At 47.1% G+C, this 23725-nt stretch overlaps 1 protein-coding gene across 1 annotated transcript; it reads left to right on the forward strand.

Moving 5' to 3' along the window:
• The first annotated feature begins 11051 nt into the window (after window positions 1–11051).
• Window positions 11052–21442, forward strand: LOC129387374 (uncharacterized). Its single transcript, XM_055076299.2, has 2 exons — window positions 11052–12664; window positions 19245–21442. Exons 1-2 carry the CDS (start codon window positions 11156–11158, stop codon window positions 19632–19634), a joined length of 1899 nt encoding a protein of 632 aa, XP_054932274.1. The 5' UTR covers window positions 11052–11155; the 3' UTR covers window positions 19635–21442.
• Window positions 21443–23725: the final 2283 nt, after the last annotated feature.

Here is a 23725-nt window from a genome sequence, read left to right on the forward strand (position 1 = left end):
TACAGTGTCCTAGTGCCGACGCCCCCAGAGACAGAATGATAGGTAGCGTGATGGCTAATCCAAGTTGGCGGAAGGGACCTTCTAGAAGTCGTTTTCTATGCACTTTGAACCTACGACACTCAATAAAAAAATGATCCATAGTTTCGGGTTCATTCCAGTAAAAACATTTAGGAGAAGGTGCCAAACCAGACCTATGGGAATAGAAATTAAGCCGTGGTATTCGGCAACGCAGACGCGTAAATGAAACTTCAAATTTTCTTGTTGCTCACCGTTCAGCCAACTGCCAGACTTCGTCTTCCTCTCGTCCAATCCAACTTCTTCCTTCCCTTCACCGTAACAATATATATATATATATATATATATATATATATATATATATATATATATATATATATATATATATATATATATAAGTTAGACTTCCCGGGTTTTGAAAAATATGCGAAGAGGAGTACACTGAACCCATTTGTCTACCAAGGTTATGCGGCCAGGCGGTCGCAAGCTATGCGGATAATTGTCGTCGTAATGGCAGCATTGAATAATTCGATAATTAACTTCTTATTTACTGTAGTTAACATGTATGCTTTTAATGAAAACTCAGAGGTGGTGCCATTTGGTGACTATTCCAATTTCCACAATTTACTAACGCGCCTGTGTCCCTAGATATGCACGTCTGAAATTTCAGCCCAAGCCAGCATGCGACACGGCGGCACCCGCTATGAGGCCTCTCCCTATTGTGACGCAGCTGTTGCTTATGATGCTCCGTCTGACAAGAAGGTGGGGTGATAGGCGATCGTGGTAACTTTTCGTTCTTCCCCGCCGTTTTTGTTCGTGGCCAGCGAAACTGAAGGATGTCTTTGCGTGGCGGCTTCGCCGAGCTCTTTTTTGAAGCAATGACTTGCAGAGTTAGGGACAAAGCGCGGTGCGACGCTACACGTACTGTAGAAGCAATCAAGTGCAGGATTACGATAGTGGTTTTGGTTTTCTTTATTTTTTTTGCATCTCGGAGGCTCAAATTTACGCAAGCGCTAAGCATGAAACAAAGGTGACAGCAGCCGGGTAGCACCTTAGTTGCCACTGGTGTTCCAGGGACGCTGTACCTGTCGAAAGTGTGTGATATCAGGGCCCTACATTACCTACGCCTGAAAAACTGCTGTGATATAGAAGTATGACTGTGAACTGGCGTGAGTAGTGCACTTCATTGGTGTATGCCTGACGCTTTTTTATTCTTCGCAGTTTTCCGAAAGCGCCGAACCGATCAGGCATCGCCTTGCAAGCGGATCAAGTGAACCCCTGAGCTTCTATTATGTGCGTTTGCCTTTGCGACTGATTGCCTCTACTAAGCTGGGCCGTTGGAAGAAGCAAGGGCTGCGTTGGCACCTTCTGCGTTGAAATATGGCTGCTTCGTTTGGGTCGAGGAGTCTACGGCAGAAAAAATTATTGTAGTGCTATCGAGGGCGGAGATGAACGGCAGTGCCTCATTAGCAATGAGTCTGTACGCGTCTCGCCATCCGGATCGGCGAGTCCCAACCAAAGCAACATTTGTTAGCATTTCCAGACGTTTTCGCAACTCTGGCCCTGTTCACCAAAAAGGACAGCCCAAGAAAAGCATCATTGCTGAGGACTTTCGAATTGAAGTGCTTGCCTACGTACTTGCAATGCCAAATGTCATCAAAGAGATTTGCGAGAGGTCTTGCTAGATGGTCTAAACACTGCGGGAAAAGCGTGGGAACATTGCACAATGCTCTAAAAAGCGCGAAGTTCATCCATACCATGTGAGTCTTCATCACTACATGAGTGACGCAGACTTTGAAAAATGGGCATGCTTTTGTAATCGGTTCATAATAAAAATTTACCAAGATAAGAATTTCGCAGAAAGAGTGATCTTGACTGATGAGGCTCGATTTTGCAGGAATGGCAGAGCGAACATTCACAATGCTCACTACTAGTCGCAAGGAAATCTTAACTGGCTGTAGCAACACAACAACCAAATTCGCTGCGGTCTAAATATATGATGTGGCATACTTGGGGACAGAATCATTGGTCCTCACTTCTTCAAAGGGAACCTCGATAGAAAGAATTATGCGCACGAAATTCTTGCTCGTCTCGCCGATAAATTTGCATCGAGTGTACCTCTCAACGAAATGGGGCAAGTTTGGTTCCCGCATGACGGGGCCCCACCACATTTCTCCTCCACTGGAAAGAACTGGCTAAACTGCAATTTTCCACGGCAGTGGATTGGACGCGAAGGAGATATGCTTTGACCGCCGATATCCCCTGATCTCTCTCCACTGGACTTCTTTTTGTGGGGCTACGTGAAAGATCGCGTTTGCGTTGTTGAGCCCACTGATGTCAACGACATGAAGATGAGAATAGTTACCGCATGTAGAAGCATTGGCCCGGAAATGCTGCGTAGGGTTGTCGACTCGACGCGTGAGCGGTTCATACGGTGTGTTGCGGCGCAAAGCAAGCGTTTCTAATATTCATAAATCGTTGGTTTCTTGGCGATTGTCATAATTCTAAGTTCAGTAAGATATCATATTGCTCGATAATAAATTGCGTAAGGAATGCTATATTCGAAGCAAACTTCTAAAATGTTTGTATGTTTTGTTTGGTGTAGGCCATGGATTTACACTGTACTTGTTTCTTTGTTGTAGTTGTTGTTGTTTTATTCCGACTTCTTCCGAAGTAATGCTGGAACCGGAGCTGTGTGTAACTAAATAAATATGAATTTCACTACGTTGGCACAATTTCATGCTCAGTCATGAGGACTGCTAGATGCATTCTAATTTGAAAAAGCTGACATAGAGAATACGGGCCATTAGCCCCCGTTTTCTAAGCGCTGACAATGAAGGGTCGTAAATTCTGTCGTAAAGCTGACGCCGTCGCTTCATTTTGTAAGATGGCATTATTTTCAAGCATTCGGCAAACAAAGCTTCCATTATTATATAAAGACAGAGCAGTATCGTTGCACCTGAGTGCATAAGAAGTCTTAAGGGGCACGATATCTTGTCACCCATTCTACCAGCAATTGCTCAAAGAAGCAGGGTCGTCAAAGAAGCACGTCGCCCGCACAATCATTCTTCGGTTTCGCTGGCCGAGAACGGAAAGGCTGGCCGAGAACGAAAAGTAATCACCGTCGGCTATCACCCCACATTCTTGTCAGACGGAGCACCATGCCGAACAATTGCGTCACACTAGGGAGGAGCTTCGCTTGCGTAATTAGTCGGCTTGGGCTGAAATTTCAAACGTGCATATCTCAGGACACAGGCCCGTTACTAATGTTGCACAAAATTGAATATTCACCAGATCGCACCGGTTCTGAGTTTTCAATAGAAACATACCTGCTGACTGCAGTAAAAAAAGTTAATTATCGAATTTAATTGATACTGACATTACGACGACAATTATCCTCACAGTTTGCGACCGCCTTGCCGCATAACAGAGGTAGAAAAATGGCTTGTGTATGCTCCTCCTTTCATTTTTTTTTAAAACCCGGGAAACTCTAATAATAATATATGGGGTTTTACGTGCCAAAACCACTTTCTGATTATGAGGCACGCCGTAGTGGAGGACTCCGGAAATTTCGACCACCTGGGGTTCTTTAACGTGCACCTAAATCTAAGTACACGGGTGTTTTCGCATTTCGCCCCCATCGAAATGCGGCCGCCGTGGCCGGGATTCGATCCCGCGACCTCGTGCTCAGCAGCCCAACACCATAGCCACTGAGCAACCGCGGCGGGTGCGGGAAACTCTAGCTTTGAAGGGCATATATATATATATATATATATATATATATATATATATATATATATATTTGTGTGTGTGTGTGTGTGTGTGTGTGTGTGTGTGTGTGTGTGTGTGTGTGTGTGTGTGTGTGTGTGTGTGTGTGTGTGTGTGTGTGTGTGTGTGTGTGTGTGTGTGTGTGTGTGTGTGTGTGTGTGTGTGTGTGTGTGTGTGTGTGTCTCCGCACCTTGAAGCAACGATAATGGAATGCATTCAAGCACCCAACCAATGTTATAAGAACTAGTCAGGTGCTTCAATGCACTTCACTGTCGCCGCTCTACTGCATATAAAAAAAAAAAAAACTTGAACCACACCAGCTTCAAATAAAACGAATATTTTACGGCCACCTTATGTGAAAAAGTCCACAGAACACACAGGCATACTATTCATAGCAACAGATATATATCCTGATAAAAAGAAAATCAGCAGATCTAGATATCAAGGCTGAAGTTCCAACAGCGCGAAGACAAAAAGAAAAATAACAGTAGAAACTCCTTTCAGCATGTCAAACAGAGCCTAACAAACGTGGGAAAGCCAATACTACTAAAGGAGGTCTCATATGATTCTCATATTTCTTTTACTTTTCCGTACTGTCAAACCTTATGCAGATTCATTGTAGGCACACCCTTTAGAATAAAAAAAAAATAACTCATGGGCAAGAATAAACGTTTGGCGGAAACCACAAACAGACAGCACAATGTGTAGTGGAAGCTTAAGCATCATGGCTTACTTAATACAGTAAGGTGTGAGGACGCGCTAGACAAAGGAGGTAAAAATGTGGGACGAAGACAAACAGTGTTTTAACTCAGCTTCCCCGTCCTTTGTCTCATACTGAGCTGATTAAACAAGATTATGTAATACAGACATGCAGAACAGTCTACACAGAATAATGTAAGCTATCATTCAGACACAATTAACGCATGTCAGAAAAAGAACGCATTTCCAAAGATATGAAAGACATAAAATATGAAGCACCTGGGGCAAAGTCACTTAGATGGAAATATTTAAAACAGAACGCACTGCTATTTTAACTAGTGCGAATAATTTTCTTTAATAATTAAAACTATTATTACGCGTAGAAGGAGCATTTTCTTTTTCACAAAGAAGCTTGCGTGACACTCGAAACTGCGAACCTTTAGCCCTGGATAGAAGAACGATATATCGAGACAACCATTACACATGTTCGTATTTAGATGCTGAAATTTCCAATGCACATGAATTTCTAAAATAGTATATCCACTACTTGTACTCAGCGACCTCAGATAAGCGAGTGATTTTTGCCTTCTTAAACATAAATGCATACAACTTAGCGTTATAAGGGACTTTAATGCCCGCTGCGCTAGTGATTGGCTACAGCATATCGCTGCACAGCCCTAGGTCGGGGTTCGTGTCATGCTACAATCATTGGCATTAATTTCTGATGTTGCCTCTATACAACGACAAACATCGCAAGGCACACAACTGCTAACGCATGTGTGTGGCGTACACACGCGTTAACAATTCTCGATTTCCCATTTTTACGGCCGTTGACTTCTAGCTGCCAGCACGAGATCTGAAGTCCGCAAATGTGGCATTTGCAGTGACGCTTTCTTCAGCGTCTACGGTTTTCCCCTCACATTAAGGCTTGTTGCCACCTGCGAACAAAACCTCTTCTGTTGCTCCTATAGCTCAAACAGAGATATATGCACTAAACTTATTGTTGGGGGGCACGTTGGTTCATAATACGAGGAAATAAATGTTCCGCGCCAAGTTCAGCATAAGGAGGTAGTAATAGACACGGACAAGCACTATATAGACAAGCGCCTAGCCCTTGCACGTGTCCCTTATTAGGTCCTTGCATCAAATTTGGCGCAGTACATTTATCTCCTCGCAGGGATAGATGTAGCAGCCATACCTCCATTACTAAGCACGTGAGTTCGGACAGGCTCTGAAGATGGCAAAGAACTTCCACTGCACTATCGCTTCGCCGCCATTAAAACTATGGCTATTACTTGGATTGGATCGTTGCAGGACACTGCCGTCGAAAAGCATGCGTTGCCAACGCTTTTTGACACTTTGACGCAAATATAAATATTTTTGTGGAAACATATTTGTCATATATAACATTAGGCACTGATATGACTACTTGTTTTTGGAATAAGTGGTGTCCAAAAACGAAACGTCTATGACGTGTTTCCGGCTCCGTAGATCGCGACTGCTGAATATACATAGCAATATTACAGCAATAGCAAAGCCCTAAAGATTGTCTACCACTTCATGGTGTTTTATGATATATTTGTTGTTTCTATATTTGTTCATGCAAACACTGGAAGCATAGCCTTTAGGATCTGTTATGCGTCATGATACAGTAGGTTTGCCCAAATATTTAAATCTGCATTACTGTCGCGCAAGAATATGTCAACTGCTTGTTTTGCTTCAAAACACAACTAAGAATATGTATTCAATCGAGTGCAGAAACATAAAATTGAATTACAAACCGTTAGAATTTCCTACGATATTTTTTTTATATTAGGACATTAATTCATGTCCTACCAATTGTCCTAGGCATGCCCATTTATGTACAGACAAGGGACGTTCAAAACAGAATGTCCCCCGGACATCCTGATCGGTTGTTTTCTGGACATGCGAAGGGTATATGGACATTTTTTGTACGTCCTATGCAGGTCCGCGACGAAGATTTAGATGAATGGACCTTCACTCTTGCAGCAGACGTCCACGGATGTCTGTTGGTTGCTTGGGTAGTAAGTAGAATAAGATACACTCTTTCAACGTCCGTCGTATTGATGCCGCGTTAGTCGGGATTAAATCTGTCAAAGTGATAACATCTAAGCGTATTCCTTCCTCTTATAGGCAATCAAGACGAAGTATCCTCGAGCAGGACGGAATTTTGCAATTTGTGGTACCCGACGTGTTGCTTGGACAATCACTTCCTTCGCCGGTTTCCCTGGAAGCACGGAAATCTAGATCGTTCGCCTGCATTTATCCTTTCTCTTATCACCGTTTCTACTTTTCGCACATTGTAATCCCCGACAAAGACTGCTCGACGCTGCTCCTCCTCCTCGCCGCCATAATCTGTCTCTCAGGCCGCGTAGCCGTTTGCTCGTTAACCTAACACTTCCAGTAGCAAAGTAACCCAAAAGGCAGACAGACAACCTGGTTCTTTCGCGCAATGTTTATGCGGTGCTAAAACGGCCGTTCCAGTGGGCACATGCGTTTTCTTCGGCGTCCCTCGAGAGTGTACTGGTCATTGTGCAACAGCCCAGTGTTAAGAACGGCCTGCTGAGGTGCAATTTTTGCCAGCCAGTTGCGACTGTGGCGTCAAACTTTCCTGGAAGGCCACCGCAATCCTCTAGCCACGGCGTCACTAAGTCGACTGTGTCCGGAGGACAATACGCGCGTCCTCGACTCGTCGCAGGAGCCGAGATGAGTTCGACGAAGCAGGCTTTGTGCCGGAACATGACACCGCCTACCCGGTCTGCCCCGAGCAGGGGGGTCCCCGAGGGAACGTAGTTCGAGGACCCTTCGCACGCGCCGTTCAAGACGCAAGACAATGGGCAACTGGCGGGGGGCTGCGGAGGTCAGCTCGGGGAATAAAAGGCACCTTTCCTGAAGTAAGCCCAGAGTTCTACGAAGGCCGTCTGACGTCGGTTGAGGACCGTGAACCTCGCGCTAAGAAGTGTGTGTGTGTGTGTGTGTGTGTGTGTGTGTGTGTGTGTGTGTGTGTGTGTGTAATCCCTCGCACAGAGATGCGACTTGTTTACGATGACTGGTCGAACGTTTCCCTCACCTTGGGATCGAGGGAGGACCGAGTGTTTATAAACCACTGTTGTGCGGCGGCTCAGTGCACTTTCTTTCGCAGTCATGCTAGGCTGATGAACTGCAACGTCCTTATGTAGATACTGTAAATAAACCCATATTCCTCGTTCTCGACGAGAAGCAGTCCTTCCCTTCAACAACGTCCTCAGCATGGATAAGTTGGACGACGGCACGGGCCAGCTACCTTCAAATTCATGCCCGACTCCAATCTTGACAACTGGTTATAAAACGGTGAGATTGAGCCCCCAATCCTGACAACTGGCTCACATCGGTGGGATGGACTTTGCGACATGGTGCTGTGTCTGCGGTGAGTGCTTGGTTCTTGCTTTGACTCTCTAGGCTTCATCTTGTGGTGGTTCTCTTTAGAACAGTAGGGGAGCTAGATTGTTGATTGTTAGCTAGGTTGTGTTTTCCTAGGCAAATTTAGCGAGCAGGACCAAGGCAGTAAAGCAGCAATCATGGAGTTAAGGACACTGCTGAGAGACGAGTTGTTGATTGTTGGTGAGGAACTGGGCGTAGATGAACGCAAAGAAATGCTAAAAGCGGAATTATTGGAGCTAATTTCCGAACAGGCCAGTGAGGAAGAAATTGAAATGCGGTTGGAACTTCTAAAAAAAAAAGAGAGACACGGGACAGAGAGAGAGAGAAACGCGATAAAGATCGCGAGCTAAGAAAAATGCAACTTGAACTTTAAAGCAAACGTTTGGAGTTGTCCCAAGGAAATGAAGGGGCTCTGGGACAATCAAGTGAGGCAGAATCATACCGCATGGACAGGCTATTAAAGCCATTTGAGGTCGGGACCGACATAGGCTTGTTCCTAACCAATTTTGAAAGGACTTGCGAGATGAACTTCGGTCCGAGTACATGGCCACAGCGGTTGCTGTCTATGTTGCCGTGTGAGGCTGCAGAGGTAATCGCCAGATTCAGTGCTGAAGGTGCATATGATTATGCGAAGATCAAGGCCAGTCTTCTGAAGAAATACCGCCTTTCAGCCGATGCTTTTCGGCAAAGGTTTAGAAGCACAGGCAAGAAAAATAGCGAGGGGTATCCGGATTTTGCATACGGCCTAAAGGCCAACCTAGTCGAGTGGCTGAAAAGCGCGGAAGCGTACGACAGCAGAGACAGGATGATTGAATGCATGTGTCTAGAGCAGTTTTAAAAAAAGCATCCCACCATCTGTGAAGCTGTGGGTGCAAGACAGAGGGAATGTAAACACTGTGGAAAGTGCGGCTGAATCAGCCGAAGAGTAGAAAGTGGGGTAGAAAGTGGGGTAGAAAGTAGAAAACGCGTAGAAAGTTGAACGCTGAGGACGGAAATTGGGACGGTCGAAATGTACCGCGGTAACCATTTCCGTTCAAAAAGGGTTCGCAGATTAGACGACCGGAGCCTGTAGACGTGGAGGAAAAGCCCGCAGAAAAGAGCAAGGAGAAACCTAACGGCGAAACTGTACAAAAAGAGCAGAAAAGAAAATTCGAATCTTTTAGACCGATCTGCTGCTATAAGTGCCACAAACTAGGACATATCGCTGTGAACTGCGGAAAGCCTAGCGTAGTTTTCTCCTACGTAGATGAAACCCATCCCCGACCCTCAAGAGCCGATCACGATCCACATTTCCACCCACCCCATAGCCGCCGTACAGACCATATGCGCATTAGGCATGCTGGTGCAGAACAACACGCAGAACTCGGAAGCCATCCAACGCCTCCGAATCGCAGCCCACCAAATCAACGGCCTAATCCGCCGCATTGCCACTCGCCGCAGGGGAATGCGGGAGACCGACCTCTGCCGCCTCACACAAGCCTACCTCATTAGTAGAATTGTTTACACATACCCTTATTACCACCTCCGCCGCAAAGACGAAGAGGCGGTAAATAGCATCATTCGCTCGGCGTACAAGGCGGCAATGGGACTGCCCCAGTCCGCCAACCCACAGCGTCTCCTCCAGCTTGGAGTATACAACACCATCAAAGAGCTGATAGAGGCACACAATACTGCACAAATACACCATCTTTCTCGCACCGAACACGGTCGTTACATTCTTAACCGTCTTAACATGAACCCTACAGGAGACATCCACCCCACTGCTCCCCACTGGAGTCTGCATTCGGCTGGTCATAAAACCCACTGTCAAGAATATGCTACCCGGCCGCCACGATAGGCACCGCCAACTGAAGGCACAAGCCTTAGACGACACCTACTCTGCCGACAAACATGCCATGTACGTGGACGCGGCGAAATGCGACTGTAACACGTACGTAGCCTACGTAGCGACGCCAACCACCATTCTCATCAGCGCCGCTACAGTGCGCACACACGCCTCCATCGCTGCCGAAGAGGTCGCGATCGCGCTAGCCATCGCGGATCCTTGCACACGCACGGTTATCAGCGACTCTAAACAAGCCATCCAAAATTTCTAAAAAAAATCTCACTCTGTCTCCCCGCTGCACAAATTCTCCGCGGTTGCGCTCTCGACAGAACTGTAAGTTTAGTGTGGGTGCCTGCTCACGTGGAGAACTCTGGGAACGAAGGGGTCGACCGTTTAGCCCGAGGCCTAACTAACCTGGAGGCCGGTCCCTCGAACCCGGGTGCTCTCGCAGAGGCCCCAAATCCTACGCTGACATTACCAACTTCTACAAGGAGACAATACGCGTGTACCCGCCTCCCCACCCCGACCTCGACCGAGCGCAAGCCACTATGCTTCACAGACTGCAGACCGATTTCATTCACAGTCATTCTAGGCTTTATTTAATCACTGGCGCGGATTATGACCCCGTCCGTTCTAAGTGGACCATGGAGTGTTCGCCACTGAGGCACACATTCTCCGGGGATGCGAGGGTAACCCTTCCCCACAAACATTACTGCCAGCTCCCTCCGAGGAGGGTTGGAAGCAGCTACTGACAAGAGCAGACAAGAAAACGCAACTCGCACTCGTCTCGTAGGCCGAAGACCTCGCTCCCAGCTAGGAGCCACACTAGGCCTACCTGCCCTAAATTCCTACCCTGCAGTGGCAAATCAAGTTCTTTCTCTCTCTTTCTCTCTCTCTGCTGAAGTTAACCTGTCAGGACAATGGGTACAATGGCGCACCTTAGAGAGATGCGCGCCGGTACTATATCGGAGCACCGGCGCCATGGTGCGCCCCCTCATGGTATATGTACCGTCAGCGGTTTCAACTGGGACACTGCAGAAAGACGACCGTAGCTGCGAATAGTGTCTTATCAGGATAGGCGGCGAGAGTCACCCCATTTTTACTCAGCGTCTGTGGCAGATAACAGCGTCGCAACATTACGATAGCAGAACAGCGCGTTTAACGAGCCCTTTTTTATCACTGGAAAATGCACCGCGCCTACAAAAAGATGAACGTGATCAAAATCCGTGACTCTAAGGACTGAATATGCGTGGTAAAACGGTGACTATGAAGAATTCATTCGTTGGCATTCCGTACACCCCACTAAGGGTTACGTGTAACCGCAACGCGTAGGGACAGTTGCTTCGGAGGGCCCAGCCGCTGCAGTTGTGCAAGAAATTTGCCGTCCTACTTGCCTGAACACTGATCATGAACGATGGCATGGAAAGCTGCGGTTTGCTTACCCTTCCCACGGAGACTATTATTCACATCTTCCGGTACTTGAACCCGGACGAATTGTTGGCAGTTGAAAGAACTTCTCCTGAGCTCGCACGTCTAGCGCGCATTGCCTACGCCGTGCACATCGTGCGTTTCCTTCCACACTACTCATCAAGCTTCTTTCGCGAGTACATCGACAAGCACCGGGCAGACGTAATATCCCAACTCGACGTCAGTGGCTGTTCGTCAGCCTCTTCAAAAACGCTCGAGGCATGCATCGAATTATGCGCCAGATTAACCACCCTGCGCTGTGTCAACACTCGCCTGCTGCCGACTACGTTAATCCGGCTGCTAAGGACCCGGCTACGCTCCCTGAAATCCCTCGAGTGGTCTCTACTGGGAAATAAGCACGTCGGCGAAGACGTACGTCGCTTTCTACAGGGGCCAGTCGTAGGCGATGCCCACGCAATTCTGCCGGACACGCTGCGTTCGATGTACGTAGAAGAAACTTCGTGCGGACGTAATACTCGTATGTTGTGCGTCATGCTCAAGCGCCGCTCCTGTCTCCGCAAGTTGCACTTTCACGAGCGGTTGCTCCGCAAGCGAAACACCACGGCAGCGCACGATGTGCTCTTGAGCTACCACACTGGAACCTGCGGGAAGTTCACAATGTTCACCTACACAAACGACAGCGCCGTGCCAGTCCGCGAAGCGAATCTCAGGGCGCTGTGGAACCGACCGCATGCAGACAGCCAAGTTTCACCTCTTTTCGGCGTGTTCGACGCATGTCGTACGGTGTCTTCTAGCGTAATTGTGCGTCTGAACCCGTCGCTAGCTGGTAACTGCCTGATCCTGGACGGAGTGAAACCATTGCGGTTGTCGGAGCTGTTATCCCAGATTTCCGTCATCGTACGCGGCGATCCTCTTGCAACACTGAAGTCAGCGGCCTGCCAAAGACCTTACTGTCACGTTCATGCACTCGTGCTCGAATCCCCTTCATTGTTGGGGCAGGTACGTTCACGCCATCAACACCCGGCCAATGCGGACCCTCTTCTCGCATTTATTAGGGGATTCCCCTTTCTGGCGGAGCTTAATCTGGCCTCCTTCCATTGCGAGTCTAACGTGGACTGCTGTTCCATCCTCGCCGATGCCGGTCTGGACAATCTGAAGGCGCTCGCCCTGCCTTCCTGTGCGCTTTGTTGGAACGGGCGGCTTGAGCCTCTTGCCAGGGCCCGCTTCAGACTCGAAGAACTAGACGTGCGCGCTCCGCCCGTTAAACAGTTCACGATTTGCGCTGTCTGTGCGGTTGCAGTCACGTGTACCGCAGAAATTTTGCAACCGCTGTGGAAGCTCTGTCCCTTGCTACGTCTCACTCTCTGTAATCTGTCGCACGTAAGATCTCTGGTATTCCTGAAGCGATGCGTCGTGCGAGAACTGAGGCTGCAGAACTTGCACTCCAGCGCCTACGAGGTGGAAGAAAGCAGGACCGCAATGAAAGAGGTAAGGCCCGATTTTACTCCTTGCTAGGTCGCGTATCGTTAAAGACCGAAAGGGAGGAAAACCTATGTTAAGTTTCGTATGCGTGTGTGTTTAGGCAGAGGAGGATAAATCAACCGTTATTTTCTTATGACGCAGATAATTATGTAGTTCAGTGATAGCATCGTACCTTAGGTGTATATAAATTTTGGCAATTATCGATTGGTTTGTTGACGTTGTCAACTGCCTGACCACAGGGGTTTACAATTACGGTTTCTGAATATTGGCTCTTCTGGTAAAAGCTGCTTGCTGGACATAACGCAGATCTGACTAATTGCACAAGTCTGTAGTAATGTGAAGCGCTTACTGCAAATGCCTATAAACTGTTTGAACGTTCCAGTTTTTCTTCCAATCTTAGCCTACCCTGAGAGCCACCTTAACCCTTTAACGGTTCCCGTTAGGAAAAGCACATAAGTGCACTTTTCATACGATGGACAGATTTCACTTGCGGATATTTTTGCAACCAATTTAAAATAAACTATATATTCAGTAAACAGTCGGTTGCTTATGGACAGATGTAACCTTTACGCTAAAAATGAATGTCCATAAGTTGTAACTTTCAAGTGGAAACTCATTTTGGCATTTAGGAGCTAATCAGGTTTCAGCAGATCGAGGCTTAAACAGCCTGTAAATGACGACATGGCTTGAACTTCTACAACAGCAAGTTTAACCGAACGCTTACTTTGGTGTTTCCAATTTGTTGTCGTCAACGTGTGTCACGCAGGCGCACTGACAGCCAGTTCACCCATCTGAGTCTGGCTTTTTTACGTGTGCATCGGAGCGTCGTTTGCCCCTCCTGCGGCTATAAAGTTGCGAGCGTGACGGCGCTAATAACATATAGCTGCATTCGTCTGTGTAGTGGGGGCGTCGCGTGTTGTCTATAACGCTTGCCAACTCCAGAAACAGCTATGGTAAATAGCGCCTTCACGCTATGCCTACCTTTCCCTCGCAGGGAAAGGTAGGCATATCAATCTATGGCAATCTATCAATCTATGCCTACCTTTCCCTCGCAGGGAAAGGTAGGCATAGCGCTAGGCAATGACGCTCCCATTCACAAAGAAACCGATTGGGAGGTGTGAACTTTTTTGTTGTCAGCACTACTCTGTGCGCATGCGTGACCAAATTTTGTCCATCGAGGCTGCTAGAGGGCGCCGGGATGCAGTTTGGCTACATCTACAGGGCATTGGTCACTTCTGTTCGCACATGTATGCCATTTTGCTGGTTCATTTATTCTGTGTGTGCACTTCTCTCGAAGTGCGTGGTATGGAATCATCTGATACGGCAATCATGGTGCTAGTCTTAATCCATGTTTTATTGTTGCATAAGCTATGACAGACGCAGACTCAGATGCTCGGAATAAACACAAGGATGGCTTCGCCGCGACAGCGATCTGCTTGAATGTAGCATACTTGGCAAAACCAAGAGTTGTAGCAGGCGACAAGCGGTCGTGCCTTCTGGCACCACTGCGCATGTGCAGGCATACTATGATGGGCACGGTGTCAAAGCTTGTTGTTTTAATGTGTGGCGACGCGCTCAGGCCTTGACTCTAACTGTATTCATCGCTTTTTATTCGACACGACTGACAGGCCGTACGGGGCGAGAGCACTGAGCGGACACGCCAATATAGCCAACGGGAGCCCGTTCGTGAATCGCCAGGGTACCCCCTATGTTTAGGAGGTAAATATTTCCCTAGACATATGACCGGCCTATAAACATTGCTCACGTAATTTTTTGGTCAAGCAAAGCATATGCGTGAATCGCGCATATCATTACACTTCAGTAACAGTTAGCAAGTTTAAAATTACTAAATCGCCACCTAGCATACCTGAATCGGAATGGCCAACCTCTTGCTCGCGCACGCTTCTGAGACGCTTAGCAAGGTAAACTTAACTGGCAGTGAAACCTCCAAGAAGCCCGTACGTTTAAAACGTTGCCGTTCATCGCCCGTTCATAGGGCTTACGCCATCTGTGCAACGAGGGGGCACTTCCGGTGGAAGAAAAATAAAACCACTCCATATCCGTTAAAAAAATGAGTGTCATCATTTTTGTTGTCAAAGGCGCCAATTTATTTTTCGTGGCCACCCATTAGAGCAGTATTCTCAGATGTGCCGCAACTGGATTCGACGGGTGTTTCGAGCTTTTAGCGCGGAAACAGAGGCAGCGAAACGTCCGGCGTACGGGCATCGCATTTACACCTAGGCAACATCGCTCATTTGCGCTCCGAAGAAAGCTTTTGGTGTCAAGTGCGGGTCTCTCAGTCTGACGCCTAGCCCATTGGCCACAGAAGCTACACGAAGGCAGCTAAGTAAACAACTATCCGGTAGTGGTTTTGACTGAACACGTTGACCCATGACGAAGCGCATTTCGCAAAGACGTCATCAGCATTCCATCAGAGAAACGTCGACAAGCAAAGAAAACAACATTGGAGAGATACGAAAGTTATATTAACGAGCCTTTCTACGCAAATAGCTGCGTTAAGTTGAAATGGATGGCAGTGGGAACGCTCCCCCCGCCTCCTGCCTCTTTTTTAAGGCAGCTGGGAAATGGGTATCTAAAGTTGGTGATAAAGTGCAAGACTTGTGAGTTCTTTCCTCGCTACGTACATACAAAAATAATGAAACTGGTTTTCGTTGAATGGAAATCAAGTTGTTTTGTTTGCAATCAAAAGAGGCGTTTCCTTTGAAAATACTTGTTTCCTTTTCACCTAGTTGCACTTCAATCGCTACTACCATAAGCGGTCTTGCTTATGTCGGGGGCACTTGGTTCTGGACCACTTTTCGCCCGGATCTTCGCGATCGAATTAAATTGACCATGCCAATACTGGCGGTGCTACTCAAATTCAATGTGGCGACGAACAACCGCCACGCATGCATGTGCTCCACGTCCGCTGCGTTGCACAAGAATTTGCCGTTGTTTGCAGCTTTGATTCAGGGCTAATCAAGAACGCGCACAGCGCAAGCATCTTCTTGGCAAAGCAGGCTTCTGATTCAGGCGTCAATGCTAATCATATGTTCACAGGGCTGACAGGCCATGTATTACAGAAACGCATCGGTTAGGGAATGCATAAATGCAACTAAATATTTTATTGGAGCTGTAATAAATATTTTGTCAGTGTCCTCCGCAAACCTCAGAGCTGCATTTTGCGCCTACCGCAAACCCCAGAGTTCACAATTCGTCCGATGTTAGTGAGCGTTAGTGATGCTTCTAAGCTCCAGGAACTGCTGAATTCGCAAGCTGCTTGGACCACATCAACAGGTGCGACGGCAGTGGGGCAAGTAGCAGTTGACAACGAATTTATGATATGATCGCAAGCCGTGACCCGACGATGTCATCAAAGCTTCCTCTGGCTTGAAAAGACGCAAAAATGTCGACAAAGGCCGCAGTGAACTAATCAAGAATTGGGACAGCGAGGCTGGCGATAAGGAGATTTGACGATGCGCAACTTCGCTTTTCGTCGCTTCCGCGTTTTACCGCGTATTGCGCTGTGAACCTTGGAGTAACCATTATCATCAGGCAATTTTTATCTCCGCTGCAGGACGATGGCCTCTCCCAGCGACCTCCAATTACCCCTGCGTTGCGCTAGCTGATTTTAACTTGCGCGTGCTAATTTTCTAATTTCATTATCACACCAAATTTTCTGCCGCCCTCGACTACACTCCATTCCCTTAGCCCCCATTCTGTAACTGCCATGGTCTATCTCCTATAAATATTTAGGTGGTCATATCACATCTAAACTAAGTTGATCTTTGAATGTTTACAAGATAATTAAAAACGCTAATATCATGAGGTTACTTATGCCGTAACTTTTCAGCAGCTCCTTCGTCTTTAAAGCTCTTGTTATACAAAACTCTCATACGCCCTAAATTAGAATACGCCATTTGAGCCTGGGATCCAAACACTAACAATTTGGTTACTTAACTAAAAATGGTACAAAATGGTTCTACTCGCTTCATCTAATCCTGTTATAACCGCACTGCCAGTATAACTTCCATGAAATCGGTTCTCTGTTCCGTGATTAGCATCCCTCCAAAAAAGTTCGCTTGAACTTTTTTCATAGGCTTTACCATCGCCCCACATTCTGTGACAAATTCATTCTTCAGCTACATTACACAGGATGTTTCAGCGAACACTTTCAAAAATATTTAAAAGTTGCCCGTGGCAAATATCAGGATTCTAGTTCATAAGCTGGTCTACTCAAAGCGGCGGACAATACTTGCACAACAAAACTGAGATGCAAAATCGAACAATTAATAAAAATTAACTAATTAAGCTTTAAAGTAATTACATTATGGCCCATATTGCAATTTACAAATTCTGGCCGTAGAGTTCGTAAGGCAGATCGACTTGGAACGAATTTTGAATGTGACACCAGTTTCGAGCTATAAATTCACAAACATTGCGGAGAAATGCATTGGCATTAAAGTTAATTTTTACAAAAAAGCCGTTGCATGCACTGAAGCACACAAGTAACTGGAACGCCAATGCCTTTCTCCGCAAGGTTCGGTAATTTATATTTCAAAACTGACGTTGTCCTGGGAATTCATTCCAAGTGCATCCGCCTCGCGAAGTCTACTGCCAGAATTTGCAAATTACGCTATGGGTCATAAGATAATTAGCTAAAAAGTGGATACGTGAATTCTCGTTAATAAGACGATTTTGCATTTAAAAGTTTTGTGCAAGTAGTGTCCGCCGCTTCGAGTAGACTGGCTCATAAAGTAGAATTGAGTTACGTGCCACAGGTAACCTTCAACAAATTTTGAAAGTGCTCTCTGAAACATCCTGTATATAGAGGACCTTGTGGACCATCGCTTTAAAGGGCCCCTCACCAGGCCCCATAGCAAACTTTGGTTGTACCCTGGTAGTTAACTGTCCTCCAGGGAGCGTTTTGCCGCAAGAATGTTTCATATCGGCTCATTAAAAGCCGAGCAATAAATATTTCAGTGCCGCGAAGCCATTATTTCAGCAGGCGGGCTCCACTGCCAAGCTAGACGCTCTCTCCACTCGCCCCGTCTAGCCTTTGCAAGCGAAATGCCTTCCCTGCGTTCTCCCATACGAAACCTCGAGGATCGCGTGACGCATACGTTGCAGCCCCGCCTTCGTTTTTTTTTTTTTTCCTGCATTACGCATTTCCGCTGACCGCGCCGCGCGCGAGCTGTTGTCTCGTTCGAGCACGATTTTACGCGCTGTGCACAAGGAAACATGACCAGAGGTATAATTCAGTGCTACACGAATACGGAGGCAGAACAAGATTGGAATCTTTCCTTACGACATTGCTTCCATCTATGATAACATCCAATTTAAATCTGCTTGAGCTAAGATTGAATAATTCGGAGTTACCATGCCTTACTATGCCTGGCTATATTATTGTAGACTATGCTTTATTGTATACCCACTCCCCTCTGTAATCCTTCGGCCGTGTGAGCAAATAAATAAATAAATAGAATATCGACTGTTGCCGTTTGTTCTCTGATTCGCACCGCTCGCTTCGTGTCTCTTAACGTTACGCATAACATTTTTAGTTCCACCGCTCTTTGCCGGGTCCATAACTTGTTCACCAGCTGCTTTGCTAACGTCCAAGTTTCTGTCCCACATGTTAGCATCAGTAAAATGCAATGATTGTGCAGTTTTCATTTCAACAACGAAAATACTAATCTTCCAGTCAGGAGTTGGTAATGCCTGCCGTGTGCACTCCAAACCATTTTTATTCTTCTGTAAATTTCCTTTTCCTGACAAGGATCCCGTGGGAGTAATTTACCTGGATAAACGAACTCCTGCAAAGGTAAGGCTAACTGGAGATCATCACTCCTTGTTCTCATGCAAGGCTGTTGAACATTATCTTTGTCTTCTGCACATTAATCTTTAACCCTGCTCTAACAGATTCTCGATTAAGATCCTCAATAACTTGTTGCAACTCCTCCCCAGTGTTGCTGCACAGGACAATAACAGAAGGTTTGCGCCAGTCTGTGTACCTTTACCTTCCATTTTAGCTTGCGTCACGCATTTTATTCTTCCTGGACTGAAAGCTGTTGAGATATTACCTGTTGATCCTCACACGTAATCCTTCCCAGTCTAATAGCTTAAATCTTTCTGAGCATGCAATGAATAACATTGGAGTTTGTGCGCCTTTGCCGGGACCCCTTTCCTGATAGGCAATTTTCAGCTTTTTTTTTTTTGCAGAGAACCGAGGTAGCTGTGGCATCTTTGTACATATTTGCCAATATATTCAAGTATGCCTCCTGTGCTTCTTGATTATCCAATGCCTCCATGACAGTTCGTACCTTTACTGAATCACATACTTGTTCATGAACTATGTAAAGCATATATAGAGGTTGATTACTCCGCGTCGATTTCTCAATTACTTTGTCATGCTGATAATGCTGAATGCTTTTTTCTTGCTGAACGTACGCTCAGCATGCTAATGTGAGTGGTACTGTGTGCTATCTTTGCAACGAGGCGACCTGTATAGCATCGGAATTCAGAAGACCGAAGCGCGTCGTTATAAAGGCGTCTGACTGTATATATGGCCTGTATTTTCATTTTTTAGGTTATGCTGGAGGTCCGAAGTCTGAAATTTGGGAGCACCATCGCAACTCTGGACCTGTCTTTCCTGGATACCAGGGCCGTTCCAGCTCCCAATTTACGGCGGCTGTGCGTCACACTAAAAGAAATGACATTTAGCAACGCGCAGGACCTGCTGGACCGCCTGTGCATCAAATATCCGACCGCTGAATATATTCACGTGCACATCTGTCATCCAGAGGAATACCAAGGTGCAATCACGCTGACCGCCAGGTATTCCGTAGAACTAGACGGTGACAGGGACGGTGCCCTTCACCTTGAGCCCGTGCTTTCCTCCGATGACGTGGTTCTGTGCGGCTGCGCCAACCTTGTGGCTGTCACAAGGCCCCGAAACTGTGGACCCCGACGGTTTTGAATTTCCTGCCTAATGAAAACCCTACAACTAAATGTAAGCAAGTGGCTGGCATCGGTGACGCCACCATTGGCGGTGCGTTTGAAGTTTCTACCATGTCCTAGTACTGTAGTTTGTATGCTGGCAACGTGATCTGAATTGCTTTGATTGAAAATTAAGGTGGTTATTGAGTATTGTGCGTGCAGAATCCTGTCCAGTCATCAGTAACAAGCGTGTGTTCGCGTATGCTTACCACATGTTATTAAATTTTCGTGATGATAGCGCTTATGCGCTGATTCTACAATAAACGTAACAATGCCATCGTTGTGCTAACAGAGGAATCGCAATGGTATGCACATGTTTTTCGAGGTCACAACAATGAATAAATGTTGAGCAGACAAGGTATAAAACTGCTCCCAGAATTTTGTCTACGCTAATTTAATCAGGCAAACAGAAAACCCGATTACCTTAAAACAATCGGCACATTTCATGCTTATATCCGGGTGTAGTTGGCGCATGGTTATCTGTAATCGTAAGTTGCACACAGGTCACCGCTCGCCTTTAATCTTGAGGAGAAACTGCTGTCCATATCGATTACGACAGGCCCTGCAAATGCCTTAAGTTTCGTGAAATATTTTATGTAGTGGCCAATTATTACAAGCTTTACCTTTGCTCGAAGAATTTTTCAAGTGTCTATAGATACGTTTCCATTGATTTCATATTGAGCGCCCTTTAAGTTCTTCGTTGCCCTGTCAACGTCCAATTTTCCTGTAACTAGGGAGCACCTTCACATAATTTGACACATTAGGAGTGCAACATGGTCCAGCATAACTTGTGATCGATTTCTAAAGTGGTATTTGGAAGAAACGTCCGTGGAGCATTTCACATCAACGCAGCCTCGTCATTGCTGTTCTCGCTCTGTCATGATCTAAATGTGGCAGGCCAGGTAATGGCATGCTGCGAGAAACGCGATAGCCTTTCTGCACAATGCACACGACGACGAGGTGGTATTGAGGTGCGTCGCAGTACCATGTTTAGGTGTTGCGGGTAGCATGCTGGGCTTTTCTCTGCGTTGCTCGCCATGGCTCTCTGTCGTCTGTTTGTAATCAAAGCTGCTGGCTGACAAATTTTGACGCGCTGAAGTGACTAGCACAAGAGTGGACACGGAAAACTAAAAAGGCGACAAGGACAAGCGCTCGTCCTTGTCGCCTTGTTAATGTCCCGTGTCCACTCTTGCGCTAGTCACTTCAGCATGTAATACCAACTAGCCTGGTCTCACACCCTGCTTAAGTTTTGACAGTTCGTCTCTTTTACCTCAGCACACTTTTCTTGGAGTATCGAGACTGCTGTAACTATCCATCCCATAGCGCTTGGGCACGTAATAGGCACCCTGCTAACAAACACCGTTCAACAAAGCGTAAGCGACACGGGCATTAATTCTGAGGCCACAAACATCCCTTTTGTAATTGCTTCGGCCGCATTTGTGAACTACATTTGCAGACGAACAGGCTAGCAATACTGGAGAAAGTATAAATTGGCACCTGTGCTGTCATGTGCAACATTAATGCCACATCTCCATTATTTCAGTGATTGTGTCATGGGATGATGTTGTAGGACTGGCGGAGGTGAAACCATTACCCTATGTTTCCTCATTTGCTATTATCAGCAGCAGCCATCACTGCGTCTCAGACGCACTCACTCCCTTTCTTCGTGTGCTTGTTATATTTTTTTTTGCCAGTACACTTTCTAAATTAGTGGTTGCATTAAGAAAGCCCAGACACGCTCAATCACTGGTGGAGTTGTAATGGTGTCAATAAAATAGTCGCACGGCACCGGGAGTCACAGCTACTTCAATAAAGACCAAGAAGAGAAGAACCAATAGTCTCGCCCAGTCTCGTCTTTGCCAGGTCAAAAACGTCTTCCGAAGACATAGTTACACTCGATTATCACGATTTAACCTGTAAATTATATGTAATTTCTGTGCAACATACTGCGGTCGATAACATTATTATGGCTTTGGGTTTCTTTCGCCGGTCGTGTCGTGGTATTCGCGTCGTTACAAGAGCAGCAAGCGCTGTCCAATAGACAATGAGTAGAGAGTACGGTTTTTTTCTGCTCATGTTTTACAGCGGAGCTGTATATGACTAGCCGCTTCGTCCGTCGTACCTCCGTCTTTCGCCTGCACGCCAAAAACTCCTCCGGCGCAACCCCATGTGCATGCGCGAAAAAAGATAGAGGCATGCGATTGGCTGCGTCAGCAGTGACGTCGTTGCTAGTGCGTCGCAGCCGAGCGCGCACGCAGCATTGTCTCTCCGGCTCTGAAATAGGTAGGCCACGCGTCATACGTACTCCTGGCGAGCAGGCAGCTTTTGATCAGCAAGTCCGCCAGCAGAACCGGGAGCGAGCTCGTCTACGCCTTGTCGATGCTGCAGCCTGGGCCGCTATTTTGTAGCGATGCCTTATGTCTTATTCTATGCTATTCTTATCATCCACCACACTCGGCCGCCTGATCGCGTTGATAATGTGGGCAGACCGTCGCTCTGACCAGTGGCCAAGCGCGAAAAGCCTGAAAAGGCATAGAATCGGAAAAGGCATGGCTACAATATACCGGCTCTGGGCACAAGAACAGGCTCGTTCAGCGGGGCGCAATCAGCAATTGGATACCGAGGATCCCGCAGCCTACCAACTGGTCGTTTAATGAACCGTTGCGATTAACCTAGTGATAAACACTGGGGCCGCACGTTTCAGCTTCGCTGGTTCAGCGTCCGTACGGAGTGCTTAGGCGGTGATTTTTATTCTCAAAACAGGACGTCGCTCAACTCTGGCACTTTGCTAGCTGCGAACTGCTATGCCAGCGTCCCTAGCCGTTTCCAATTGTCTCTAAAGTACGAACACTGAGCGCGTACCAAGCTCAACAATTTTTATCCGATGTCATCGCTGACACTACTAGACCGTGCTAGGTGCAACACACTTTCAACGACCCTAACGTAAGTTTTGATCACATGGTAGCCGACACGCTGTCGTTGCACAATTCCCCTCATCATCAGGATAGGAACGCAGCCTTGTGGTTGGTCGCATTCACATGTAACTCCTCACGCTTCGACACCGCTGGGTAATCAAATTTTTACAGTGAAGCTGTTTCTGCGGACCCTGTGCCGTCATTGTCGTACTTCGCAAAAAAGGGGTCACGTGACCTAGCGGTATAAGAAAACAAGAGCTCGATTAGGGGAAAGGGGATGGAGTGACCGCTTATATACGCGTCTTATACGCGTCTCATGTATGGTTGTCACACGGTGCATTTTGGGCGATCGAGCCAGATGGGCATCGAAGTTATCGACAATTTATTCCACCCTGCCACAAAAGAAAAGGATACGTTGGCGGTTTGCGGCCAAGGAACAGTGTCCAGCGATTGAAACGCGATACGGGGAGTGCGTGGCTGTCGGCACTTCTAGCGCCAGAAAGGAGTGCCGCACGCCACGTCAATCGTCAAACCAATCCAACCGCTACTCAAAACGATTGCAGCGCCCGCATCTCCAGTGGTGGTCCTTGTGCCTAATATACGGATCTTTTAATTAGTGTTTTCGCACCGGCCTCGGGAACCGGTGCCATCCATCAGGAGAGCGGGAAAGTAAGTCCGCTCCCCATGCACGAACTCCTGAATCGGCGACTCCGTCACCTTCGACTGTCTGCGCGCGCCCGCCGGCCCGGCGCCAGCTTAGCCCGCTACATGAAGTTTCATATTTCGTTGTCCGCTGTTAAAGGCCGATCCACACGACGGACCAAATTGCTCTTTTGGACCGCGGTCCGCGCATCACGTGATAGGACGTCACCAGTTCGTGCGTACCGTCGTTGGCCCGCGCAAGACCGCGGCCCTCGCGGTCCAACAAATCACCGAGGCTTTTCGAGCTTCAGTTTTGGCGGCGGACCGCATGCAAACCGCAGCGATGTTGGCGTAGCCAACGAATGTTGTCCGGCAACAGAGTGTCTTCAGCCAAATCCAATCTAGTTTTCAGCTCAGCAAAAGCCAGTCAAGGCAATCGTTTCATGTCCGCCGTTCCGCCTACACGTGCGTGCAGCAGATATATTTTTTAAACACCGTGTCCTTTTGGAGTGAC

Source organism: Dermacentor andersoni, chromosome 2, assembly GCF_023375885.2.
Source record: "Dermacentor andersoni chromosome 2, qqDerAnde1_hic_scaffold, whole genome shotgun sequence".
Classification (NCBI taxonomy): domain Eukaryota; kingdom Metazoa; phylum Arthropoda; class Arachnida; order Ixodida; family Ixodidae; genus Dermacentor; species Dermacentor andersoni.

Coding starts and splice junctions, on each gene's coding strand:
- LOC129387374 (XM_055076299.2), top strand. CDS start 11,156: ATGAACGATGGCATGGAAAGCTGCGGTTTGCTTACCCTTCCCACGGAG. Junction 12,665..19,244: donor GCAGGACCGCAATGAAAGAG/GTAAGGCCCGAT, acceptor TTCATTTTTTAG/GTTATGCTGGAGGTCCGAAG.